Source organism: Pogonomyrmex barbatus, unplaced genomic scaffold (assembly GCF_055798465.1).
Source record: "Pogonomyrmex barbatus isolate J1 unplaced genomic scaffold, ASM5579846v1 scaffold10, whole genome shotgun sequence".
NCBI lineage: Eukaryota > Metazoa > Arthropoda > Insecta > Hymenoptera > Formicidae > Pogonomyrmex > Pogonomyrmex barbatus.
Genome location: NW_028297099.1, coordinates 5,007,817 through 5,034,221, shown reverse-complemented (window position 1 = coordinate 5,034,221; position 26,405 = coordinate 5,007,817). Strand labels below are relative to the sequence as shown.

Sequence of the window (26,405 nt, the reverse complement as noted above, 5' to 3'; positions counted from 1 at the left end):
GTTATTGATGATAGAAATATAAATTTAAAACTGTGTAATCCGATTGCGGCAATTACATAATATCATAAATAAACAATAATATGCATATTTTCTTTAGATTTTAATTTTATCGGTGGATTATTTTCAACATCCAATTTCGTTTCTTTTACCCAAAAACTCTAAACCCTTCAAAACTCTAAAATACGAAAAAAAAATTGTTTTAAGATATTACGGAATTTTTTTATTTTATAATTTTCTTTAGAAACTTCGGAAAGGTTTTGATTATGTTCTGAAAAAACCTCTTTGGTGAACTCTTTAGAATATCTAAAATTCTAATGGATTAAAATGGATTTTTTCATAAAAGGTATTTTGCAAGTTTTGATTATACAGAATTGATTGATTGATTATACAGATTGATCTTAATTTAATATGAATATTTTTCTATATCAAGTAAATGTTTATATAGTATTGATTTGGTATTATGTCAGTCGGTAGTGAAAACATTTTTTTACATTTTTTTAGGACTTTTTACATTACTTTGGGACTTTGAGTTACAATTAATTCGTTTAATTTGAGCGAAAAATATAATTTACTTGAAATTGATAGTACATAGCGTTTACATATTCGACTGACCGTAACAGACTAAAAAAACTTGAGGAATCGATGGATTAAAGTTATGAAGATTCGTTTCTTTTATACCTTGTCTTTTTTACTTTCCTTTCTTATTTCCTTTATTTAATTACGCGGGCAAAGTCTCCATTTTCTACCGTGAGGAAATAAAATATAACTATTACTTTGGACCATAATATGAAATAATGTTTTAAATGTGAAATAAAATCTATGTCTATATAACTTTAGCTGAATTGTATTAAAAGTAATAATATATATGAATTATTAAATATATTACAAAATTCTTGTTTTTTTATTGTTGAATCTTATTGTTCTTTTTTCCGGTTAATACTGTAGATGAAACACTAATAGTTCTATGAAAAAAAAAAATATGATTTCTAGGTTTTTTGACAACTGCGATCGACTTATTTGTGGATAATAAGTATATTAAATATTTAAAATATTTTTAATAGATATACATAGACTATCATAGGAATACTGAACTAATTGTTATCATATTTACAAACTCGTAAGAACGCTACTAAAATTCTTTAAAATGCGATATCTTGATGTCGATATCGTATGTTTAGATCTTGAATGTTAAATGTAAGAATGCGTTTTCATCTAACTCTATGATGTTGGATTTTAGTGTCATAACGTCAGATGAAAAGTCAGCTTAATACTTAAAACTCGTGAAGTTCGTACGTTCTTCGTAATTTTTTTTATATTTTTTTATATTCTGTGCTCTCAATGAAGTATCATGGAATTAATCAAATATGTAAGAGAAAGAAAAATGTGATAATTTTAATTAGTTTGGTTATTAAACATATTGCAGTAGCAATTATTTGTATTTTTTATTTTATTTTCTCTATTTCTTATTTGTATCAATAATTACGTCTATGTATTGTAATAAATCAATCAATGATCTTGCGCTTTTAAATAAATATATATATATATATATATATATATATATATATATATATAAGTACATAAATACTGTGTATTAATAAGAATTTTGTTTTTCATGTTTTAAATTAATAAGCCTTAGATAAAAATTTAATAAGCAGTAATTTATTAGCTATTTTAATGACAGTTTTTTTCTTTTTTATATATCTTATACTTTTCTGTTTTTAAATTTTGTAAAACAATATTTTTTATTCTTATTTATTTGCAGAATATTAAAATCTCTTATTCAATTTTTCAAATATTTACATCACATACGAACATGGCTCTAAATAAGTTTCTACTACTTCTATTTTTATTATTAATGGAATATAATTAGACTAATTATGTCAAAATCTAATTCATTTTTTTTTATTACTTACTAACATTTTTTTACGAGTAAGTATCATTTTTAACAATTTATAAATAACTACTATACCACAAAGTAGTATCACAAATATAAAAACAGATAAAATTGCTATAACATCTATATCAAATTTCATATACCAAAGATCATTAGCGATACTGGTATGAAGATGAAAAGCACCCTTGTGACGAATAACAAATTCAATCCACCAAATCACATGTTCCAAAAGATCATAAGGTTTGTCTTCATTTAACGCTTTAACTTCGAGAATTCTTTTTTTATATCTAGAAAAAAATTTACATTTCAAAGCAATTATGATAAAATGTAAAATATTCTATCTAAAGGAGCTAGTTCTATTTTACAACTGCATTTTAATCATAATTGCAAAAGAATTTTGTATGCGTGCTTGCACATGAGTGAATGTGTATTATGAGATAGTATTGTGTAATAATTAGATTGATATACAAAACTGTTAATATAAAAAAATTATTACTTTTCATTGGTTAACATGTCTATTATACTGTTATTTAAATATTCTTTTGACATATTTATAATGTTTAAACGTTTTCCAATTCCAAGATATTCTAGTCTATTAAGTTGAGCATACTGATCAGCTAGCACTGGTAATCCTAAGACCGGTACTTTATAATAAATAGCTTCTTCTGTACTCTGAAGCCCACCTTGGTATATAAATAATTTAATGTTTGAATGGGCTGCAAAATGAAAAATATAGAAAAATGTATGGTTAAGTGAAACAATATATATAAATATAAACTTTAGTTATAATACTTCCATAAATTTACCAAGGACACTTTGCTGCGGAAACCATTTAGCGATGTAGACATTGTCAGGTTTATTTATTAATTCATCTTCATATTTCCACAAAACTTTGCACGGCATATTTGCAAATACATCACGAAATATTTGTTGTACGTTATTTGGAAATGATGTCATCATGACATTTGTACCTAAACTCATATAAATGAATCCATTTGGTGCATTTGTTATAAATTCCATCAAATCCTGAAACAAAATAGCTATTTCGTTACATTTTAAAAGAGAAAATCTTAACGTTTTTCAATATATAGAAAAATTAATTTTAGATACAATGAAAATAATATAAAATAATTGAAATAATGAAATGTCATTAATACGTTTTTTGAATACAGCAATTACTTTTGGTAAGGCCATGAGTTTTTTTGAAATATGAAGATTTCCAAATGATATAACATTAGGTGCTTTTGGCCTGGAAAACGAGAGAACTTTTTGCTGATTTTCCAAAACAATACTTATATTTCTTTCCATATCACTTATGTCCGGGATATCATTTCCAAGATATTTTTCAGCTATTGCCTGATGCTTAGGATAATAGTGATAGATTACACAATATATGTGATACCACTGACGAATAAAATTTCTTATCCTTTGCCATAATGAAAGATTAAAACCAGTATCAAGTCTCATTTCCCAAGCAGAAGGATGTGATGGCAGAACAGGTGCACCAAGTAAATAGTAATTATTATTCGACAATTCTAATGATGATATACCTGTAAATAAATATAAACTTTTAAATGCAATCAATTTTTTGCACATAGACTTTATTTTTAAAAATTATTATAGAGACTTTATATAAATATGAACATATAGGAGGTTAACGAATTCTGGTATTAAAAAATATAATTTTTAGCTTTCTTAAAAATTTTCATTAAAATAAAAGAATATTAAAGCATTATTGTTTTTGTATGTGTAACATTGACCTTACCTATAAGCGGTGCATTAAATCTGTGCGCTAATCCGTAAAAACTAGGCGTTAAAATAATCTCTGCAATTACTACGTCAAATTGTTGATCATTGTTTGATACATATATCTTACGTACTTCTGGATGCTTATAAATCATTTCTGATATTTCGAGACATGCAGGCCATGCTTGTGTACGTAGCACATTCATAAAGGAGAGCTCCATCATTTTAACGAAGTCTATTTTTCTTGATATCTTGTACGTAGAATGGATGTTAATTTCTGTCAAATTTGTTAAACTAGGATCATTGATCGGATCTGTTGTTATAAGAACTACGTCGTGTCCTCGTCGACTCAGAGTGGTCCATATTGCTCGATAAGCAACTTGGTGACTGTAAGATGGTAATGGCATAATCGCCAAAATCCTTGCAGTCTCTATCGTCACGACAATGCATAAAAAGCATGTCATACAAAATGCGAGTTGTTTAATTGACTTCATTTTCCTGTTATTAAACAAAATTCAGTATTAATTATCCTTATTGGGGAGTCCGCTCTTATTTGTATAATTGTTCTGTTTTCTTGATGTTAAAGAATATATATCTATTTACGATAATGAACAAATATGTCTTACGATTATCCGTAAGCGTTGAAATATCTATAAATAAAAATATTACAATTCAGTTGTTTTCGTTTAAAATGCAAGTTAGATCTATAATACACCAAAACACCATTTAATTTTTTTCCATTTACAAAAAATAATACATTGTACGACGTTGTTTTTTACTCAATGCACATTAATAAGAGAATGTGAGTTTTAGACTATGCAGAAATAGAAATGAATGTATTTCCACTGTACAGATAATATTCATGCTTATTAAAATAAATAATGTATGTGATAATAAGATATCAAGCAAATATTTTATTTAAAACAGATATAACATAATTTGCATTTACGTTTAGAATACAAAATTTTTATTTATAATAATGTAGATTTATGTAGAATTATTATGTTTTCTGAAGAATCTATTACGCTACAAATTATTATGAAGTTTATATAGTTATTATACAGTTTATATAATTATAATGAATTTTAAAGTTAGAAAAAAATTTATTAGGATTTTGTATGTTCTTCAAAGATTTCTAGAATTTTGAAAGAAATTCTAGAATTCCTTAAAAGAAATAATTAACAGTGGAAGCATAAGAAATACTATGTAACGAATTGTTGGTGATAGAAGGATTACTTCATGACATCTTTTATTACTTGAAAATTTTTTTATTCTATAAATCTTTATACGTATGTTTTTGGAAATATTCTGATGAATATATTTCAATAATAATTTCAATTTTTTGAAAAATTGTTTGGGGCATTCAGACTTCTAATCTGTATCTTTTGTCAAAAGATTTTGTACGATTATCTAACTTTAATATATGAATTTTTATATAAATATACAATTTATATAAATATTTGTGTGGTATTGAATTCTACATCGCCTCAATCGGTAATGATAACATTTTCTTACACTTTTCTATGCAACTTTGAGTCACATTTAATCTGTGTTTAGGCAAAAAGTTGAAGAAATTTATTTGAAATTAATAGTATATCAATTTTAAGTATATGGCACATTGCGTATATATTCGACGGACTGTGATAAACTGAGAAAATTCATGAAAACTTGGTGGATCAAAATTGCGCTGATTTGTTTCTTTCTTGCCTCTTCATTCCTTCCATTTTGCATATTTTCTTGTTTAACACGAAGATTAGATCCTATTTCTATTTTTATCATAAAAAATAAAATTTGACTGCTATTTGTCGCTGTAATACGAAACAATGAACGATTTGTTCATCAGAATAATAAATATCTAGATATCAGAATAATAGATGTCAAATATTTAAAACATAACAGTATTCGTAACTTTCAACATATTTTTGGATCTTTGTAATTTTGACAATTCAAGCATAAATTTACAAATGACAATAGATCAGTGAGGCGGAATTCTTTCGAATTAATGTTGTACATATCAGTACAAAATTATCATTTCATGAAAAGATAAAGAAATGTCATATATTTTAGAATATTAAAAATCAAGGTTAACATATCATTTAAATTCATGAATAAAAGAAACTATTAGAAAACTTATCAGTAAAATGTTAATGTTTTTTAAAAATAATGAGCTGAAGAAGATAATGAGGAAAAAAATTGCGCTATAATTTTGTTATTAAAACAAATTTTTTATAATTGTTATTAAAACAAATATATATTTTTCCTGTAAACATATAACATTTTAATAAACTGAATATCGAATACAATTATTATTTGTATTATATGTGTGGTTATATTGTATTATATATGTGTATGTTATATTATATACGTGGTATTCCTACATGATATTTTGATAGAAATTATTCGCTAAAAAATTTTTTAAATTAAAGGAAATTGGATTTTTATTAGATATTTCTGAACAAAATTATTCTTTTATAAAAAAAAAGTAGAAATAGGGCGCCTAATGTACGTACAATATATCTTTAATTTGTATATCGTTATAATGTTATAAGATTTTGAAATTGGAATAGCTTTTAGTTTTCCCAAAAATTTTCCTTAAAATAAAGGAAATACTAAGCATTAACATTTTCATGTATGTATATATATATATATATATATATATATATATATATATACACACATGAACGAAAAATAATTTTATATATATATATATATATATCATTATTTTTACAAAGAGTATAAATTTGTATGTTAAAGCGTACAAGCTGTCCTGTTTTTATATCTTCTACAATCATTATATCAAATTTGTAATTTCACTTTCATATACATGTTCATTTTACGTATTTCCGCTTATAAATATTTTTTAATATTTCAAGAAATATATTTCTGTATACTCAACAACCAGCCATGAATGGAACATTATTTTGATGAAATTCATGTTTTCTCATTTTGTGAGAGTGTTGATTTTCGTCAAATTAATCAAACTAGAATTTGATTTATTGTTATAATAATGATTTCTTATTCTCGTCAACTCAGAATCGTTCATACTTTGATAAGGAATTTGATGACTACAAGATGAATGAAATAGTAATGGAATAATGAAAGATTCTTGCAATCTTTCTACAATTAAATGTACAATTAAATGTAACGTTATATACATGGTTTGCTGCGTGTTCTACATTTTTGTAAATTAATCTTATTTTTTTTTAAATTATAAAAAATTTCTTAATATTTCTTAGTATTTTGGATGTTCTTTAAAGATTTCTAGAATGTTTAAGTACTTGTAGAAAATGTTTTATTATTTAATATAGGCATGGATACTATTTAAGAAATTGGAAGAAAAGATTTGATTTTATGACATTCTGTATTATTTAAAAAATTTTAAATGTTATACTTTCCTATATAAGCTCCTGGAAAAGGTTGATCAATGTATGATCAATGTATTCGAATTATTACTTCAACTCTTTAAAGAAATCTACAATTTATTTTAATATTGATTATGAAAGATAATGTGAAAGATAATGTAATTAAATGAAAAATACTGCCAATATTTTTTATCTTATTTTTTTCTTTATCTATATTACTAATGATTCCGCTCATTTTCTGTACAATAAGTAAACAAACTTGCGCCTTTAATTAGATATTATGATTCTTTGTTATCTATAAATTATGACGAACGAACGATTTGTTGATGATGACGATAGATACATTCAAACATTAAGTATAGAATGTATATAAAATAGCGAAAACCTTCATAGAAAAATCCCATTGTCGAGTTATAATATTTTGTGATTGAATTTCTTAAAATGTTACAGAACTTTTGAAAAATGTTACAAATTTTAAAAATTTTATTTTATTTGATTATTTATTAATTAATTAGTCATATTTTATTTTCTACGTAATTATTCATATGAATAATTAAATAAGTTGTAATAAAAATTGTTTTATATTAATGTTTCTTGATAAAAACTTTAACATTTTTATTGTTAATGGTATATAATTAGATTACGCATTTCAAGCATTAATTAATTTTTTTTTTCATAACTACTGACATCTTTCTGAGACCAAATATTATTTTTAACAATTTAAAAATAATTATTATACCACAAAAGAATGACATAAATATAACAATTGATAATATTGCTATAATATCCGTATCGTATTTCTTATACCAAGGATCATTGGCAATACTGGTATGAAGATGAAAAGCACCTTTATGACGAATGACGAACTCAATCCACCAAATCGTATGTTCCAAAAGATTATAAGGTTTATCCTCATTTAACGCTTTAACTTTCAGCATTCTTTCTTTAAATCTAAAAGGAAAAAATAATAAGAGAATTATGTCAAAAAACATAATATCTTGTCTAAAAGAAACAAGTTCTACTTTGCAACTGCATTTGAATTATAATTAAATAAGAATTTTGTATATGTGAGATAGCATTGTGCGACAGTTGGATTGATAAGAAATGGATGAAAACTAAATGTAAATAATGATCACCCTTTATTTGTCAATATGTGTGTTATAGCCTCGTTCAAATATTCTTCCGATATATTCATAATATTTAAACGTTTTCCAATGCCAAGAAATTCTAATCGCTTAAGTTGCGCGTGATGATCAGAATATATTGGTAATCCTAAGAGTGGTACTGCATAATAAATAGCTTCTTCTGTGCTTTGAAGCCCACCTTGATATATAAATAATTTAATGTTTGGATGGGCTGCAAACAGAGATATATAGTAGAGTATGATATGATGGTATAATGAAGAAATACGTGAAAATATTTTATTACTGTATGTAAATTATGATACTTATATAAATTTACCAAGAACGCTCTGCTGTGGAAACCATTTAGCGATATAAACATTATCAGGTTTAATTGTCAATTCGCCTTCATATTTCCACAAAATTTTGTATGGCATATTTGCAAATACATTACGAAATATCTGTTGTACGTTTTTTGGAAATGATGTCATCATGGCATTTGTACCTAAACTCATATAAATGAATCCATTTGGCGCATTTGTTATAAATTCCGTCAAATTCTGAAACAAAATAGCTATTTCGTTACATTTTAAAAGAGAAAATCTTAATGTTTTTTAACATATAGAAAAATTAATTTTAGATACAATGAAAATAATATAAAATAATTGAAATAATGAAATATCATCAATACATTTTTTGAATACAATAATTACTTTTGGTAAGGCCATGAGTTTTTTTGAAATATGAAGATTTCCAAATGATATAACATTAGGTGTTTTTGGCCTGGAAAACGAGAGAACTTCTTGCTGATTTTCCAAAACAATACTTATATTTCTTTCCATATCACTTATGTCCGGGATATCATTTCCAAGATATTTTTCAGCTATTGCCTGATGCTTAGGATAATAATGATAAAGTACGCAATATATGTGATACCACTGACGAATAAAATTTCTTATCCTTTGCCATAATGAAAGAGAAAAACCAGTATCATGTTCCATTTCCCAAGTAGAAGGATGTGATGGCAGAACAGGTGCACCAAATAAATAGTAATTATTATTATATAATCCTAATGATGTCACACCTAAATGAATATGAATATAATGAATATAATAAAATTTTTTCATGTAAAATTTATTTCAGAGGAATATTATGAAGTCTTTATATAATATAATGTAAATAAATGTTATGTATAAGATGATAAAAAAATTATTAAAATTATTAAATTGGAAAAGCATCTAGCCTTCCTCGAAATTTCATTAAAATAAAAGAAATATTAATTAGGTTAACGTTTTCGTATATACCATTTGTCTTACCTATAAGAGGTGCATTAAATCTGTACGCCAAAGCGTAAAAGCTAGGTGTCTTTATAGTTTCTGCAATTACTACGTCGAATTCTCTATTGCTCCCCGATATATACATCTTACGTACTTCCGGATGCTTATAAACCATTTCTGATATTTCGAGACATGCAGGCCATGCTTGTGTATATAGCACATTCATAAAGGAGAGGTCCATTGTTTTAACAAAGTCCATTTTTTTTAATATCTTGTACGTAAAATGGACGTCAATTTCTGTCAAATTTGTCAAACTAGGATCATTGATCGGATCTGTTGTTATAAGCACTACTTCGTGCCCTCGTCGACTCAGACTGGTCCATAATGCTCGATAAGCAACTTGGTGACTATAAGATGGTATTGGAACAATTGCCAAGATCTTCGCCGTCTCTATCGGCGAGACAATGTATAACAAACACGACATCCAAAATATCATTTTGACTTAGCTATAACTTTCTATCAAACTTTATGTAAATTTAATTATTAATGCCGATGGTTTTTTATTCTCATTTGTATAATTATTTAATTTGCTTATTGTATAAAGTACGGATACTTGTTTATATAATATTGATATTCAAGTATTATTTGTAAGTGTTGGACAATATTGCAATGCGATTCTTTTCAACGTTCACGTGGTTTATAGCAAATCACCGCAAAACAGTGTGGTTTCTTTCGAAACCCGCGGAATAAAGTAATGAAATTAATTTTGGCCAAATGCGAATTGATAACGGTATATAAGCCTTATGACATGTAACTACATATATATATATATATATAGATGTACTTGGCTTATGCAGATAATATTCGTGATTATTAAAATTAAATGAGATATAATATAAGATATATAATATAATATGAGATATGCATAAATATGAAATGCCAAGTAAAGCATGCTATACTTTGGACAGGTGAATAATGTTTGCAGTTATATATTCAAAATTTTAGTTTAATTATTAGCAAGGATGATAATTATGATTAAACTTAATGTTATCTACATAACTTGCTGTCCTACATTTCTGTAAAGCTAGCGTCACTTGTTTAAAATTGTGAGAATTTATTTCAGCACTCTGAAAATTTCTAAACAGTTTTATTATTTTTAAGTAGACGAAGTATTGTTTAGAGCACAATATAAAAGACTTAGAAGGGAGAAATTAAGTATATAACATTTTTTATTAAGTTAAAAAACTTGTATTTTTATAATTCTGTTTGTACAAATTTTTGGAAAAGATCTGCTTAATGAATGTTTAATATATTTCAAAAGCTAACACAAATCTTGAAAATATTTTACAGTTTATTTTAGTTCGATTGATTATCAATTATAATATAAATGATAATCACTCTTTGTATTTTTTATTTTATTTTGTATTTTTTCTTTTTTTTTGTCAATCAAAATTAATTAATTAAATTTACATACATCAATAATAATTACGCTAATTTCTCGAATAATAGATCATCATGCACTTTTTAGTTAGATATTACGATTCTTTGTTATACTTAATATAATAAATAAATGATTCGTTAATAACGGATGGTTGCATTCCTTAAATCATAATATATAAATACTTAAAATTGTGAGAACTTGCGTGCAGAAACATATTTATTATTAGATATGCGTAATTTTGATAAATCAAAGATAAGTTTGACGATAATGTAAAAACGTTATATAACTAAACACAGTTTTTTATGACTTAATGTTACATATATTAGTACAAAATTATCATTTCATGAAAAAGTTATTACACTAAGGCACAGTTGATTTTTATATGTATGATTGTTTTAAGTACAATCTTAAAATATTGTAACTTAATCACAAAGATATATTAGCATCTTAAGGTATCACTTTAAAATAAAAATGGCTTAAGCATACGCATGCCATATTAAAGAATACTAAATTTTATTCTTAAAGAATACTAAAAAAAATATACGCATATTATTTTAATATTACAAAAAAATGAAACTGCTATAAGTTGAAAATATTAAAATTTTTTTTTTAGTATTGAGATAAAAATTGTACTATGAATCTAATATTGGAATATATATATAATATCTATTTAAAATTTTAATGAACTTAGTTGAATAGTTATAATTGTAATGTACATAACATATTGGTAGAAATGTCTATATAAAAAATTCTCTTAGTTATAATACATTTTAATAAAGTTCTTAAATTGCTACACAAAAGTTGCGGATAAATGTTATAATTTCGAAAATTTTGTCTCTTTGAAAATAATTATTTATTAGTTAATGTATTTTATATTTAAATTTTAAGAAGAATTGATCAACATACTATAAAACAATGATTTTTAGAAATCATAGATGCTCACTGCGTGAACTCTATTTATTTCTTAAACAGATGGAACAATTATTTTATGGAAAATTATTATAATACTGTTACATTATTAACCCCTTGACACACAACTATTAATTTGATATGCAACTATCAAAACGATCTTCGCGATAAGAATCGCTCATGAAGTGAGCGCAACAAAAGAACCAAAAGTTTAATACTGCTTTATTTCGCGGATAAGAGACAATAATAAACATCGCATCGTTATATGCGAATAATTAACTTCACGTGTCTTTTTTAAAAATAGATACGCGAAATGACATATTATATAAAATTGACTTTTTTCGAATGCAAATTAGTAAGATTTATGATATGCTACTGCGTATATAGATTCTTGAATTATACATATAGATAATAATTGTGCTTATTAAAATTTCATAAGATAATATATATACATATAATATATTATAAGATAGATATGTAGTAAAAAATATCAAGTAAAGTATGTTATATTTAAATGCTATATGATTATACTTATATACTATATACTATATGGTATACTTTCAAGATGTGATTATGTTTGCATTTATATATTCAAAATTTTAGTTCGTTTATTGGCAAACATGAAAATTAAATGTAACATTACCTATATATCCTGCTGCGTTCTAAATTTAAATAAATTTAACTCCATTTGTTCCAAATTTTGAAAATTTATTAGAATTTTGAATATTCTTTTTAAAAGAGTTTTAGGATTTTTAAATTGTAGAGAAACGATTGTTAATCAGTTAATTACATTTATTTATTCATTTTTATTGCGCTCAATTTATCAATGCTTAATTTTTTGGAACTATGCTGTTTATTTTTATATAAACTTTATAATTATATTATTTTTTGAAAATACTTAAGACATTATTCAGACCTTTCAAAAAAATGTTATGTTTGTAAATTTTATTTCTTGGAAAGTTATTTATTAATGCATTTTATGTCTTATTTTTTATAATATATACATACATACATCGTATGTATGCTTCTTAATTTTTTAGTTTTGGGGCAAATTATTATTTCATACTCTCAGAATATTTGTAAAATACTTAAATCCTTTATTTAATCAAGTTAATATATACATTAAGTGTGAGAGCGTGCTTAAACAATTGTTTTCTATTATTTTTAATTTTATTATCAAATATATAGTTAAGAAATATAATTAAGTGCGTATAAAAAAATTAATTAATTTTTTTTTTAACAATCGACATTTTTCTAAAATTATATATTATTTTTATCGATTTATAAATAATTACTATTCCGGATAATAATATTATAAATATTACAATAGATAGAATTGCTATAATATCCATATCATATTTCTTGTACCAAAGATCATCAGCAATAGTAGTATGAAGGTGAAGGGCACCTCTATGACGAATGACAAACTCAATCCACCAAATCATATGTTCCAAAAGATCATAAGGTTTGTCTTCATTTAATGCTTTAATTTCAAGCATTTTTCTTTTATATCTAAACAAAAAAATTTATACCTTATATAAGACAATCATGATAAAAAGTAAAATATTTTTTCTGGAAGAAGCAAACTTGCAGTATAATTTTTACAACTATATTTCGATCATAATTATACAAACATTTTGTCAGCGCGAGATGTTGCATGACAATTAGCTTATATAAAAATACTTGCGTAAAAAATGATTACCTTTTATTATTCAACATGTCCATTATAGTCTCATTTAAATATCCTTTCGATATATTCATAATATTTAAACGTTTTCCAATTCCAAGATATTCTAGTCTATTAAGTTGAGCATACTGATCAGCTAGCACTGGTAATCCTAAGACCGGTACTTTATAATAAATAGCTTCTTCTGTACTCTGAAGCCCACCTTGGTATATAAATAATTTAATGTTTGAATGGGCTGCAAAATGAAAAATATAGAAAAATATATGGTTAAGTGAAACAATATATATAAATATAAACTTTAGTTACAATACTTCCATAAATTTACCAAGGACACTTTGCTGCGGAAACCATTTAGCGATGTAGACATTGTCAGGTTTATTTATTAATTCACCTTCATATTTCCACAAAACTTTGCACGGCATATTTGCAAATACATCACGAAATATTTGTTGTATGTTATTTGGAAATGATGTCATCATGACATTTGTACCTAAACTCATATAAATGAATCCATTTGGCGCATTTGTTATAAATTCCATCAAATCCTGAAACAAAATAGCTATTTCGTTACATTTTAAAAGAGAAAATCTTAACGTTTTTCAATATATAGAAAAATTAATTTTAGATACAATGAAAATAATATAAAATAATTGAAATAATGAAATGTCATTAATACGTTTTTTGAATACAGCAATTACTTTTGGTAAGGCCATGAGTTTTTTTGAAATATGAAGATTTCCAAATGATATAACATTAGGTGCTTTTGGTCTGGAAAACGAGAGAACTTCTTGCTGATTTTCCAAAACAATACTTATATTTCTTTCCATATCACTTATGTCCGGGATATCATTTCCAAGATATTTTTCAGCTATTGCCTGATGCTTAGGATAATAGTGATTTAGAACGCAATATATATGATACCATTGACGAATAAAATTTTTTATCCTTTGCCATAATGAAAGATTAAAACCAGTATCATCTTCCATTTCCCAAGTAGAGATATGTGATGATAGAACAGGTGCACCAAGTAGAAAATGATTATGATTATACAATCTTAATGTTGATACACCTATAAATAATTATATATATTACATATAAGTAATGCAATAAACTTTTTACGCATAAAATTTATTTTAATAAGGTATTAGCATGAAATTTGTCTTTAAATGGAAATATAGATGTTAAAAAATAGTAAATTTACGATATTTTTTAACTTCGAAATTTTTATCGAAGTAAAATGAATATTGAACAGGATAACCATTTCGTACATGTCGTTATTCTTACCTATAAGAGGTGCATTAAATCTGTACGCTAAAGCGTACAAGCTGGGTGTTAGTGTAGTTTCTGCTATTACTACGTCGAATTTTTGATTACTATCTAATTCATACATCTTACGTATTTCTGGATGTTTATAAATGTTTTCTGATATTTCAAGACATAGATCCCATAATTGTGTGTACTGTGTACTCATCCATGAATGGGACATCATTTCGACGAAGTCAATTTTTCTTATTATTTTGTAATTGGAATGGAAATTGATTTCTGTCAAATTGATCAAACCAGGATCATCGATTGGATCTGATGTTATAAGAACGACTTCGTGTCCTCGTCGACTCAGAGTAGTCCATATCGTACGATAAGGAATTTGATGACTGTAAGATGGTATTGGAATAACGGCCAAAATTTTTGCAGTATCTATCGTCGTGACAATGTATAAAAAACACGTCATCCAGAATGTCATTTTGACAATTGGTTTCATCTTTCTGTCAATAATATGTGAGACTGAGTATAAATTTTATCACTGTTGTTGACAACTATTTGCTCTTATTTGCAGTCTTAGTAGTTCCGTTTTTCTATTACATACTTATTTATTTGTTTATAATAATCGATAATGAGCAATATGTCTGTTATTATAATTACCTATAAGCATTTAGCAAGGTTAAAATGCGATTTTTCTCAAATATATAGTTGAATGTTTCTAATATTTATAATACATGGTTGGTCTAAATCAACACCATAATTTAGTTTTTTTTCGGAAATAACCGAAATGTTAAATTGTACCTGAAATTTTATCGAAGTTGTTTTTTCCAAATATACGAATTGGTAATAGCATGCTCTATGCTCATTATGATATATAACTGCATATATGGATATAGTTGAAGTGTGTAGGTAAAAATGTCATGATTGTTAAAATAATACATGATAATATAATATGAAATATGCTTGTATATGAAATATCAATGAATATTTACAATAGATGTAACGAGACTATTTAGAATTGACATAATAAGGTTTTCATTTACATTTAAAATACATTTTCAAAGTTTAATTTATATATTTGCAATACTAATAATTGTTAAACATGACATTATTTATATGATCTCTTACATCCTAGATTTTTATGAAATTAGTTTCACTTTTTTAAAATTTATCAAAATTTATTAAATTTATTAAAATTTTTCATATTCCTTTAAGAATTTTAAAATTTTCAAGTGTTTATAGAAAAAAATATTACTGTTTAAGAAATATTTAGTATGAAATATAGTTTTAGTGTAAGAAATATTATTTTAAAAATAATAGAAGAGGGATAATTTTATAATTTTTGATATTTTTAATGCTGTTGTTTTTTATATAAGTTTTTGCTAAAGTCGTGGTCAATATGTTCCAAAAATTACTTCAACTCTTTGGAAAATTCTTTTGAAACATTCAGAAAATTTTAATTTTTATTAAAAAATTGTACGCTAATGCGTTGTAATAATTTGGATTACACAGTACTGTCCGAATGTAATACGATAGTTTTTTTTATATCAGATAAATATTTATATGATTTTCTTAATTCTCAATCGATCATGAAAATATTTTCTAACATTTTTCTATTGTTATATAATTATAATTTCAAGTTACAGTTATTCTATGTTTGGGCGAAAAATAAAATAAATTTGAAATTTTCTTTCCGAAATACTGGATTAGTAAAATCATCATGTTTACGAACATGCATTGAAAAATGCTAAAATTTCTTTAAACACACAATATTTTGATATTGATGTTGAAAATCGGATGTTTATCGAATGTTGAATATTATACTTAAATTTTACAAAATGCCGTGTGTGTGTATTCTTCGATCTTTATTTTTTTTTATAATTATGATTTCTTGCACTCAATTAAATACTATGAAATGAATCGTAAAAAAGAAAAAAATATTATAATTTTTTTTTGTTCTGTTTCAATTGGGTTGATTAACAAATATAATGCAGTAAATGAACGACATTCTTTATATTTTTTATTTTATTTTTCTTTTTTTATCCGTATCAATATTAATTACGCTCATTCTTTGAAGAATAAATGATTATCTTTAATTAGATATCACGATATTTTTGATCTATAATCCATGACGAATGAACGATTTGTTCGTAACAACGATAGATGACTATATTAAACATATAAGTACTTAGAAAGTACTTCGTAACCCTACGATATTATTGTGTCTTCGTAATTCTGACAACCTGAAGATAAGTTTGATAATAACGATAGTAACGTTATGGCGAGAGGTGGTCTTTTCTGAGTTAGTGACGTACATATAGGAGTCGTAATAATAAAATTCACATTAATCTTTCACGGAACATTCAAGGGAGTAGAGCAGAGAGAGAGAGAGAGAAAGAGAGAGAGAGAGAGAGAGAGAGAGAGAGAGAGAGAGAAACGAAATGGCATGGCGCTCGTGCTTCAGCAGAACTGTGGAACTATTTATGACTTCAGTCCATTTGTCGAATGTCACGAGGGATTTCCGGAAATTGCTTTAAACGCGTAATGGCACGTCTGTTTTCGGAGTTTACCGGTCGGGTTACCAGCTGTCATAATAAAAACATTGATATCGTCCGCGATGGCACCGCCGCTGTGCGTGACTATTGCAAATCGACGAAAACGATCGGTAGACGCCCGGCAAATAGACATTTTTTTCACTCAGATATAAAACGATCCCCGATAATATGTACTAATATCTAAAATACACTCTGTTTTTAAATTAAACTCTTTACGTCGACTATCTTGTTTTATGGAAAATAAAAGTTGGCAGAAAATATTATTTTGATTTTTAGATTAAGATGGATTCTTTAAATCTTTGTTCGAGTAATTGAATAGATAATTGAAGATATGCCATAAAATTAATATATAAATATGAAACTTTTGTAACACACATATACACATGCGTATATCAATAATATCAATAAATTGGATTTATATGCAATAAACTTTATTTATAATAAGATTTTTAATAGTTTTTAGTGAGAATAATTAGAGACAATGAGGTATGTAGTATGGAGTGAAATTATATACGCATCAGCAATTACTTACACTTAGCGTGATAACAATATGATCTGAAGGCATTCCTGGTACTGCCTGAATTCTTTTGAAAGTTTGGCGTACGTTTCAACAAAGCTGAAATTATTAACCATAACTTCCACATTGTGTCTCGTGCAGAACTGGGTAGCATAATTAAGAGGACTCCCACTGTCGTTGACTAGCACGTGACTCGACCTCGGTACGGCCTGGCACATACATTTACAGCACGCAAACACCGACGCTGTGAAACCGACGACGTGTCTTAGGTTCAGCTTTACTCGGCTATCTGGATCTAGTTACGAATTTGCATTATAGGATAGATCGTTGGGAGTTCTCCGCAAAATTGGAAAAGCTTTCGTGCATTCGCTTCAATTTTTGTCGTGTCGGTTCGTTTAGAAAAGAAAAAAAAGGTCTTTTTAAATTTTTAAGTAAAACTTAGGAAAGAACTCATCTCTAGAGAAACGCTGATTAAGCTCTCGAATCCAGGATGCTGTTCTCTCGTATTCATTTTTCTATCTCTGATGCGTTCGAGGATTCTCGCTTTCGAGATATAAGATAAAACACGAATTATATACGCTACGCTGGTATTTGAAAAAAAAATCATATACGCGAATACTGGTGGTCATGAACACATTAAAATCTCGCGATGCACGAATTTCGTCGCGCAGTCGAGACGCTTCACAGATGATGGGTTTGAAATGCAGGATGCGCGAAAGCATTGCCAGTGCACCAGTCAGGTGCGGCGCGTTGACGCAACGTGAGAATACAGACATGTTACAAGCAGAACTCTTAACGTCGCCTTTAATACGACAGCGGACGGCGCACGCAACGCGTCGCGGTTTACTACAGATATTTATTCAGTAGTACAGTGTGAAGAGGGTCATCCAGGATGTGCGGAAATAGACGACGATACTAATCGGGGGAGTTGGAGGGCTTTAAAAGCGCATTGGGTGTGGTGAACGAAGAGAGGAGAAGATGGGATGGCAAAGGGAGACCGTGGGCCAGCCCGCGACTATCGCATTCTGTAAATCATGTATAATTGTAATTTATACCGCGCATCATCCTATGTTAATTATAACGGGGCGCAGCGTCACGCCACAACGAAACGAGTTTACGAACGTGCCGCAACGGTAGGATTTACGAGCTTCGCGGAGGGAGAACCAGGACATATATTCGGTCGCATTCGCTCTCGAATATTTCCCTCTCTTTTTCCCTTTCGTTTGTATCTGACTTTTCTTTTCTCTTTCTCTCTTTCTACCAGTGCGTCGCGATATCGTGGATAGCGATGAACAGCCTACGCAAACGAAATGAACGACCTTCGGAGCTTTTCCAACCTAGCAGATAAACCACGAAATATACCGTTGTATTCTGTCTGAGGATTGTCATCTGACGTGTATGTAACGAGTGCTATGAGATACTTGCCGATGACTGTGGGATATGAGATATGAATTACGAACGAATGAATGTAGTTTTGTTTCTTTTCTCGCAATTTCGCAATTCATTGAAGACTAAAACACATGCACTACAGATTTATTTGCAAACATATGTTTTATGAGTAAAATTTTAATTAGAACTTTTTTTATATCCATACATGGATGAGAACCATAAGATGGAAGAGCACGTAATGGGCAAATCTCAAACTATAGATTACAGAAAATTTAATGTAGTGCATATTCGGTCTAACACTATGATCTTGCCATGATCATACTAATAGATTTTCAACTTTTTCACAATTTGGTGCAGTGATACGAACATTTTTAATTGATCGAACTAGATTTTTGTAATTCCAATTTTTTTCTTCATCTTTGCCACTTGTATTCACTTGAATACATTTACGGCGTTTGGACTTCGCTTCGCTTTAGTCCAGACACGAGTAACGTACTGCATATAAGCTCATATGAACGTGAATTCGAGGCAATCGGCACGGAATGGCGTAAGAGAGCACTCGAGAACTCGCGAGCTCTAGCTCCCGGCGGTAAATGGCGGGCGAAGCGCCGGACATTCGATGCCTCCGAAGCTCATCGATTCGCAGCTGACGTGTACAAGGAAATGGCATTTAACGGATTAAAATCAGCCGTCCGGAGAGCTAACGTGCGAGAGCCTGATAACGGCCGATTGTAGTTAGATTTTTGTGCATTCGATTTTTTTTACCGAGATCGCCGATCAGGCGGTAACACCCGACTTATCGATTTCGTTATAAAAGCCGTCAACCAATACGAGCCATTTTATTGCCTGTTTTGCTGACAATGAAGATTAGAATTTAGAGAAAAAAATGTGGTGGATTATAATTCGAAGAAATTATCTAGATAATTAAATTATCTATTATATATTTATGAGAGAAAATTATATATTTTTTTTAAATTTTACATATAAAAAACTGTTGCTGGAAGATTGTACTTTTATTTATTAATCTCGTGTGAATGTATGCAGACATATTGATCCTTGAATATCTGTGAATAATTTCTTTATGTAATTAAAGAGCCTAATGATTTTATCAAATATTAAAATTAAAATTTAATATTAATAAATACGTTTTCTGGAAAGATACGAGCCGATGTACTTCATCATATTTCATCTCGTTTTGAAGGATCAAAGTTGGACATGCCGTCGACCCCTGAAAAAAGGGTTAACGGAAGTCGATGTTATCTATATGAAATATACCATTGTAGAACCGCACAATATTTTACCTCGCAGCGATGCCTTTTTTCGCATTCGGCGATACTATATCGAGAAGCATAACGAGATTTTGGGATCGATGACGCTAACCATAGTCACCATCATCGAATTTGCTAACGAGACCCGTGACGATATACCATGCCATCGACTCAGCGGAACTGTCATTAAAAAAAGCCAGTTATAGCGGACCGCCTAGGTTGGGAGAAAAACACGCGGTCTCGCGATTGCGGCAAACGAAGCCACTTTGAAACGGCGAACATAATCGATACGTCTGCCGTACGGGCAAACGAAACGGATGGAAAAAGCTGAACGCGGATTAAGCCGCGGCGCGCAATGTCGTTGACAATTCAGCGAAGTGAAAATGTTTTGCCGGCATATCTGGTTGCGCCAGCTGTTCTGTATATAACACCATCACACCGATAGTTGCGTGTATTGGAAAAGATAATTCGATGTGTAACGAATTGCTCTTTGACGAACTTTCATGTTTCTCGCACTTTTGTAGACTGTGACCATGTCGGCTAGACAATTCGTACACTATTTTGGCAATACCTTGCAAATTACTTTCCCGCAAAGGTTTATATAAGTTATTAATCAACTTCAATCACTCAAGATATCTATTTCCTGTTTTAAGCTGGCAATGTATTTGTAAGAGATTTTGCTGAGTTCCAATTTTCACATTTTCTGAATATTATTCTGAATATTGGAAAGCACTGTCAACAAATAACCAGTAATGATAAATCTGATAATAATTAATGGTGTAATTTATTTATTTTGCTTTATTTATATATATCTGAAATAAAATTACATGTAGAAAAATATTAATTGAAAGTATAATTAATATGATTATATTGCATACGAAGTCAAATTGTTTACAAGCCACAGTATTGCAATTTTAAAATTATTGCTTCTATTTATAATTATAATTGTGTTGATTTTTAACGCAAACAACAGATTCTTGGAAAAAATTAACATATATGTATGTAATGTTTTTTAACAAATGTCACAAAATTTTAACATTATTATATTGTTTTGTGTAATATATTACAGATTAATAATTTTTATATTACGTAAAAAAAAACAGATTTTTGAGAAATAGATGATATAATTTCAGCACATGTACTACTTTAAATAGCATAACTTTTGTTGGTGACGCTCTAATGCGACATTGTTTAATCACATATAAATTTTTACTGTAATTTACTTTGACTTAATTACATGCATTATTAATTTTTAACAGAAGCATATTTGATATAAAACCGCTGTCGTATATGACCGTAAATATAAGAATATTTCATTGTCGAATTTCATTGGCGATTCATTAATCTGCTCAAGAAGTATTCATCAATCAAAATTATTTATAAAATTAACATATTCTCAGTTATCTACTAATATAGAATTAATATAATATTGATTATTATATATAAATATGTATTATAAACAAAAATTACGATTATAAACTAATCTTATAAAGATAAATGATACTACATGATAAAAATAAATAATTTTATTTATAATTATTATAAGTTTTAGATGATTACTATATAAATATTTAAAAACATTAAAATGATAACTATTTTAAGACTAAATATATCTGACAACATTAATTATTGTGCTTATCTTTATTTATAATCTTTCTTTAATTGAATTCTGACAGTTGTCAGTCATTAAGATAATTTGGCAGCTAATTGACATTCCTTGCGAAGAATACTTGAGAGAAGAGTCATATTATTCAACGACCGAACTAGAATTGATCCAGTTATGAAAAGGTCAATTTCACCGCGTCGAACCACTAGCGTCGTTAAATCTGATTGCCGCAGCGTCACAATTCTTCTCGGCGGTGGCCACCGCGCATTCACGATTAACGACGAATGCATGCCACCCGCGTCTGCATTCTGTTTGGCCCGGCGCTAACGAACTATGAATTCCAAAAGTAAAGAAGTAAAAACCAAAAAAAAAAAAATAAAAGGAACACAAAAGAGGAACGGGCGACAGAGCTGTTATCCTTCATGAGCCGCGACAGCCGAAAGTGCGGTTGGAACTCTATGAATTATTCACGTCTATTCTTCGTCCAACCGATTCCGTACGTGCAAGAGAGTCGGAGCTAGCGCGACGTGCAACTGCAAGTGCCCGACTTGTGCAGCTGATTCGCGATAACGACGGTGCCAGATGGAAATTCCGTTCGCCTGCCGTCCGTCCAGCCGGCCGTGTGCAACTTTGGGAGTTTCGCACACGCGTGCCTGCACGCGCGTGTGATGGCGCGTGAAGTTGCGAGAGCGCTGCGTGCGCTCACGCCTCCGGTCGTCGTGTAAATTGGCGAACGTAAATACGCGATCCACACGCTTCGTACCGTGTACACGTACATACACACGGAGGACCGGTTGGTTTATCTGAGGCATAACCCAACGACCCGCATTAATTGTCGTCGTCAATCAGAGGAAGCCGTCACCACTGACGGAATGCGATTAATATCGATCAGCTTGCGTCTCTACCGTGAACGAACGATATCGACCTTATGGAGAATCGAGTTGCTCACGGTAATGATTTCCACACGATGTTTATGAGGTTGCGAACGAAAATACATATGAAAGCACATAAGCAAGTTTGAAGGATTAATAGAAGATTCGCGCATTTTATTGTAATATACTTGTTTTTTATGATTTTAAGATTAAAAATCGAAAGTTCTACATTAAATAAAATCACGTCCTTTGAAATTTATAATTTATATGCTCATATTATTCAATGATATTACAGTCTTTCAATGTACCGTTTTCGTTCACGATCGATGTCAGTTCATTAACAGCGTTAGTATAATTATAGCGAGAGGAAAGTTCACCCGAAAATTTCTCGATGGATAAAGATCTCCATTTGAGGACCGCGATCTCTATCTTCTGACACGTGAGAGTCAAAGATTCAGTGAATTTCTCATCGGGTTGCGGTAAATGGAAGCTGATTAGAAACGACTCGGCGAAATTATCTCCATAATCCGTTCCCAACATGGATTGAAGAGATCGTACTTAAATAGGATTTACTTCTAAATTTAAAGGCGGGCCTTACACCCGTCATCTTTGGCTGATCTCCATCGGTATTCTCGAAATGTTGCTGATCGGATTTTTATTTTTGTCAGGCCACGCAAATTGCTGAGAAAATGAGTGATCGACAAATGTGTGAAAGAAAAAAATTAAAATGGCGATAAATTCGGTCGCGATAAATCGTGCACTCTCCAGAAATTAATTTTACAAGAGACCAAGTCGGATTATTTAACGAAAGAGGCATTAAGTGAACTCCCCATTTCATTGTCAAACTGGATTACGTAAGCTACATTCTTGGATGGGCTTATGCAGGAATTATAACTATGCGATAATCTATGCGAAAATAGGATAACTCATACGGTTATTAGAATTTTAAATACGAGACATTTTATATTTCGATATATTGTAAAATTTCGTGTGATTTTACATACTTTTACATGACTAAAGTCATACTATTAAATCTTATTACATTGATTATAAATGTTGATTATAAATGTTCTGAAAATAAATGAGCATTAGCTGAGACGTATTTGGAGTAGTGCAAGAACAGATTTGCATACTATCTATCTAATAAAGAGGAATGGTAATTCAGAAAGACTGATGTGGCATAACAATACACATTTTGTTACCAAGGAGAAATGCAACGTAGAAGCATGGAATGTATATTAGACGCATATCTAGGCTATAGTATAACTTAACTTCTCATTAACCCAAATATCTCAACAAACAAACTCGAGTAACGATACGCTTTATGCATTATCATATTGATAGTGATACATTTCTCTCTTGCTTGTCTTATTTATTATTCTGCACAAGATATCTCAAAAATAGAGCAGTCCGTTATCGAATTATTTTTAATTTTATAATAGCTTTCCTATTTTTAATATTTCTTTCATTTAAATATACTAAAAAAATGGCATAAAATTAATTTCTCGAAAATAAAGCAAAGAATTTCTTTTTAAAAGTGGTCTAATTTTACCAAATTTTATATCGTATTCTATGCAATGTGTCTATTCAATGTCTAATTTTATAAAAATAGTAAGGATAACGAAAAGAATACTATAAATTTATCGAATTTTAGAAACCGTTGGCGCCAAACGGTGAGATTTCGGTAAGTAAAGCTTTAAAAATATTCTCATATTATGATCGCCGAGGAATAGAGGTAAGTGATTTGAATTATAGTTGATAACGAATGGCCGATAATGGTGGTTTGTTTTATAAGATCTCGTGGAAAATTATTTCAATTTTGCGTGCATTTTTTTTTTTAATATTATTGATCAGAATTGCTACTTACGTCACTTGGCAATATACGCAGACTTGTCGAACTCACAAAGTTAAACTTAACCATTAAAAGACGCCGAATACTGTAAAGTTATAAACCGTAATAAATCGTCCCTAATGTAGGTTAACGCCAAAGTGAAAGAATTATCTGCCGAATTTACGACGAGCTTGTTGCCAAAACCGCCGTCGTAAAGAAAGAAGGATCCACCCCTCGGCGAGAGAGGGTCGGGTATCCGCGACGATAATGGACCCATACTATCGTGGTATGGGTGGATGGGTGCAACCGAGGTGGTTAATTTAGAAAAGAGGATTGTGCCATGGACATAACATTTGTAATTCTTAACAAATTCTTAAGCGAATGCTTCGGTGAACTTAGATCGCGAAAGTACATTTTTACGAAAGAAAAGAGTAATACCAACAAGATAATAAAATAACAATCATTAATTGCTTTATTGAATCATTTTTTTATTTTATTATTCCCAATCAGTGTAATTTTTATTTTATTATTTCTATCAATGTAATAATTATTGTTTCTTTTCTATTTTACATTCGGTGATTATTGTTACAAATGATTATTATAATCAATATTTATTGTTATAGATAATTATTATTAAAAGCAACTATTATTACAAACGATTATTATTAAAATTGACGATGATAATGATTATGATAAGTGTATAATAATATTATTAATGGACACATCTACGTAATAATTAAATTATTACAAGATGCATAGCGCAATTATTACGCTATGTACATATTTATTATTTGATACATATCAAATTTGAATTACACAACTTTCCACTTCTTTGCTTTAATATGAATATGCTCACCTAAATTTACTTAACATTTTATCTTTTCATTATTTATTAATGAAATGTAGTAATCAACGGTGTGATCATTAATCGTACAAATTATATTTAAATATAACAGTTTTATAAAAAAGTTTTACATATATATAGCTTATACATACACACACACACACACACACACACACACACACACACACACACACACACACACACACACACACACACACACACACACACACACACACATATATATATGTATATATATTATATATATATATATATATATATATATAATTTTATATATATATATATATATATATATATATATATAAAACACAAAAATAAATAATTGAAGAAACTATATTTAGGTTAATGATTTGTTAACTTGATAAAATTTTAATTCGAAATATTTCATAAAATTAAATAAAAGTGATAATCGAATTATCTATGAATTTAATTACCTATATCGTAAATAAATATATTTATGCACTTTTTTGCTTAAAATCTCTACAGGATAGTAACATCTTCTTTTTAATTTATATTAAATCTTGTTTATTATTAACAAAGCATAATAATAATAATATAATCACGTTAACATGATTACGTTAATCTTGATTTATATTTTATAACGTCTATTATTAACAAATTTTTTTCTAGACAAAACAAAAAATTTTTATAGGTTTTACTATTCTAAAAAAATATTTGATACATACATATGAAAAAGGCAAATATGAAATCGATCTAATAAAGAACTCAGTTATCGACATTATAATGCATCCATTAAAACTCATCTTTGTTCACGGTTAATCGATCCCAATAGTGCCATGTAAAAATT

General features: G+C 28.4%; 3 protein-coding genes across 4 annotated transcripts; all 3 read right to left on the bottom strand.

Moving 5' to 3' along the window:
• Nucleotides 1-1,639: 1,639 nt before the first annotated feature.
• LOC105432634 (UDP-glucosyltransferase 2-like) lies at nucleotides 1,640-4,134 on the bottom strand. Its single transcript, XM_011647533.3, has 5 exons — nucleotides 3,660-4,134; nucleotides 3,074-3,444; nucleotides 2,701-2,920; nucleotides 2,391-2,610; nucleotides 1,640-2,181 (listed from the first exon to the last, which is right to left on the bottom strand). The coding sequence occupies exons 1-5, from the start codon at nucleotides 4,132-4,134 to the stop codon at nucleotides 1,893-1,895; spliced, it is 1,575 nt and encodes a 524-aa protein (XP_011645835.2). The 3' UTR covers nucleotides 1,640-1,892.
• A 2,405-nt stretch (nucleotides 4,135-6,539) lies between these two features.
• Nucleotides 6,540-10,112, bottom strand: LOC105432635 (UDP-glucosyltransferase 2-like). The gene is made up of 5 exons (XM_025219715.2): nucleotides 9,440-10,112; nucleotides 8,837-9,207; nucleotides 8,464-8,683; nucleotides 8,139-8,358; nucleotides 6,540-7,953 (listed from the first exon to the last, which is right to left on the bottom strand). Exons 1-5 carry the CDS (start codon nucleotides 9,894-9,896, stop codon nucleotides 7,659-7,661), a joined length of 1,563 nt encoding a protein of 520 aa, XP_025075500.2. The 5' UTR covers nucleotides 9,897-10,112; the 3' UTR covers nucleotides 6,540-7,658.
• Nucleotides 10,113-12,826: 2,714 nt separating this feature from the next.
• On the bottom strand, nucleotides 12,827-18,624 carry LOC112552997 (UDP-glucosyltransferase 2-like). 2 transcript variants are annotated; one of them, XM_089070305.1, is made up of 6 exons: nucleotides 17,785-18,624; nucleotides 14,722-15,357; nucleotides 14,136-14,506; nucleotides 13,763-13,982; nucleotides 13,453-13,672; nucleotides 12,827-13,262 (listed from the first exon to the last, which is right to left on the bottom strand). In XM_089070305.1, the coding sequence occupies exons 2-6, from the start codon at nucleotides 15,194-15,196 to the stop codon at nucleotides 12,971-12,973; spliced, it is 1,578 nt and encodes a 525-aa protein (XP_088926431.1). In that variant the 5' UTR covers nucleotides 15,197-15,357; nucleotides 17,785-18,624; the 3' UTR covers nucleotides 12,827-12,970. The 2 variants fall into 2 exon arrangements, with proteins under 2 accessions (XP_088926431.1, XP_088926432.1); XM_089070306.1 differs by lacking the exon at nucleotides 17,785-18,624 and adding an exon at nucleotides 15,358-15,506 and having other exon boundaries at nucleotides 14,722-15,200.
• Between the last annotated feature and the right edge of the window lie 7,781 nt (nucleotides 18,625-26,405).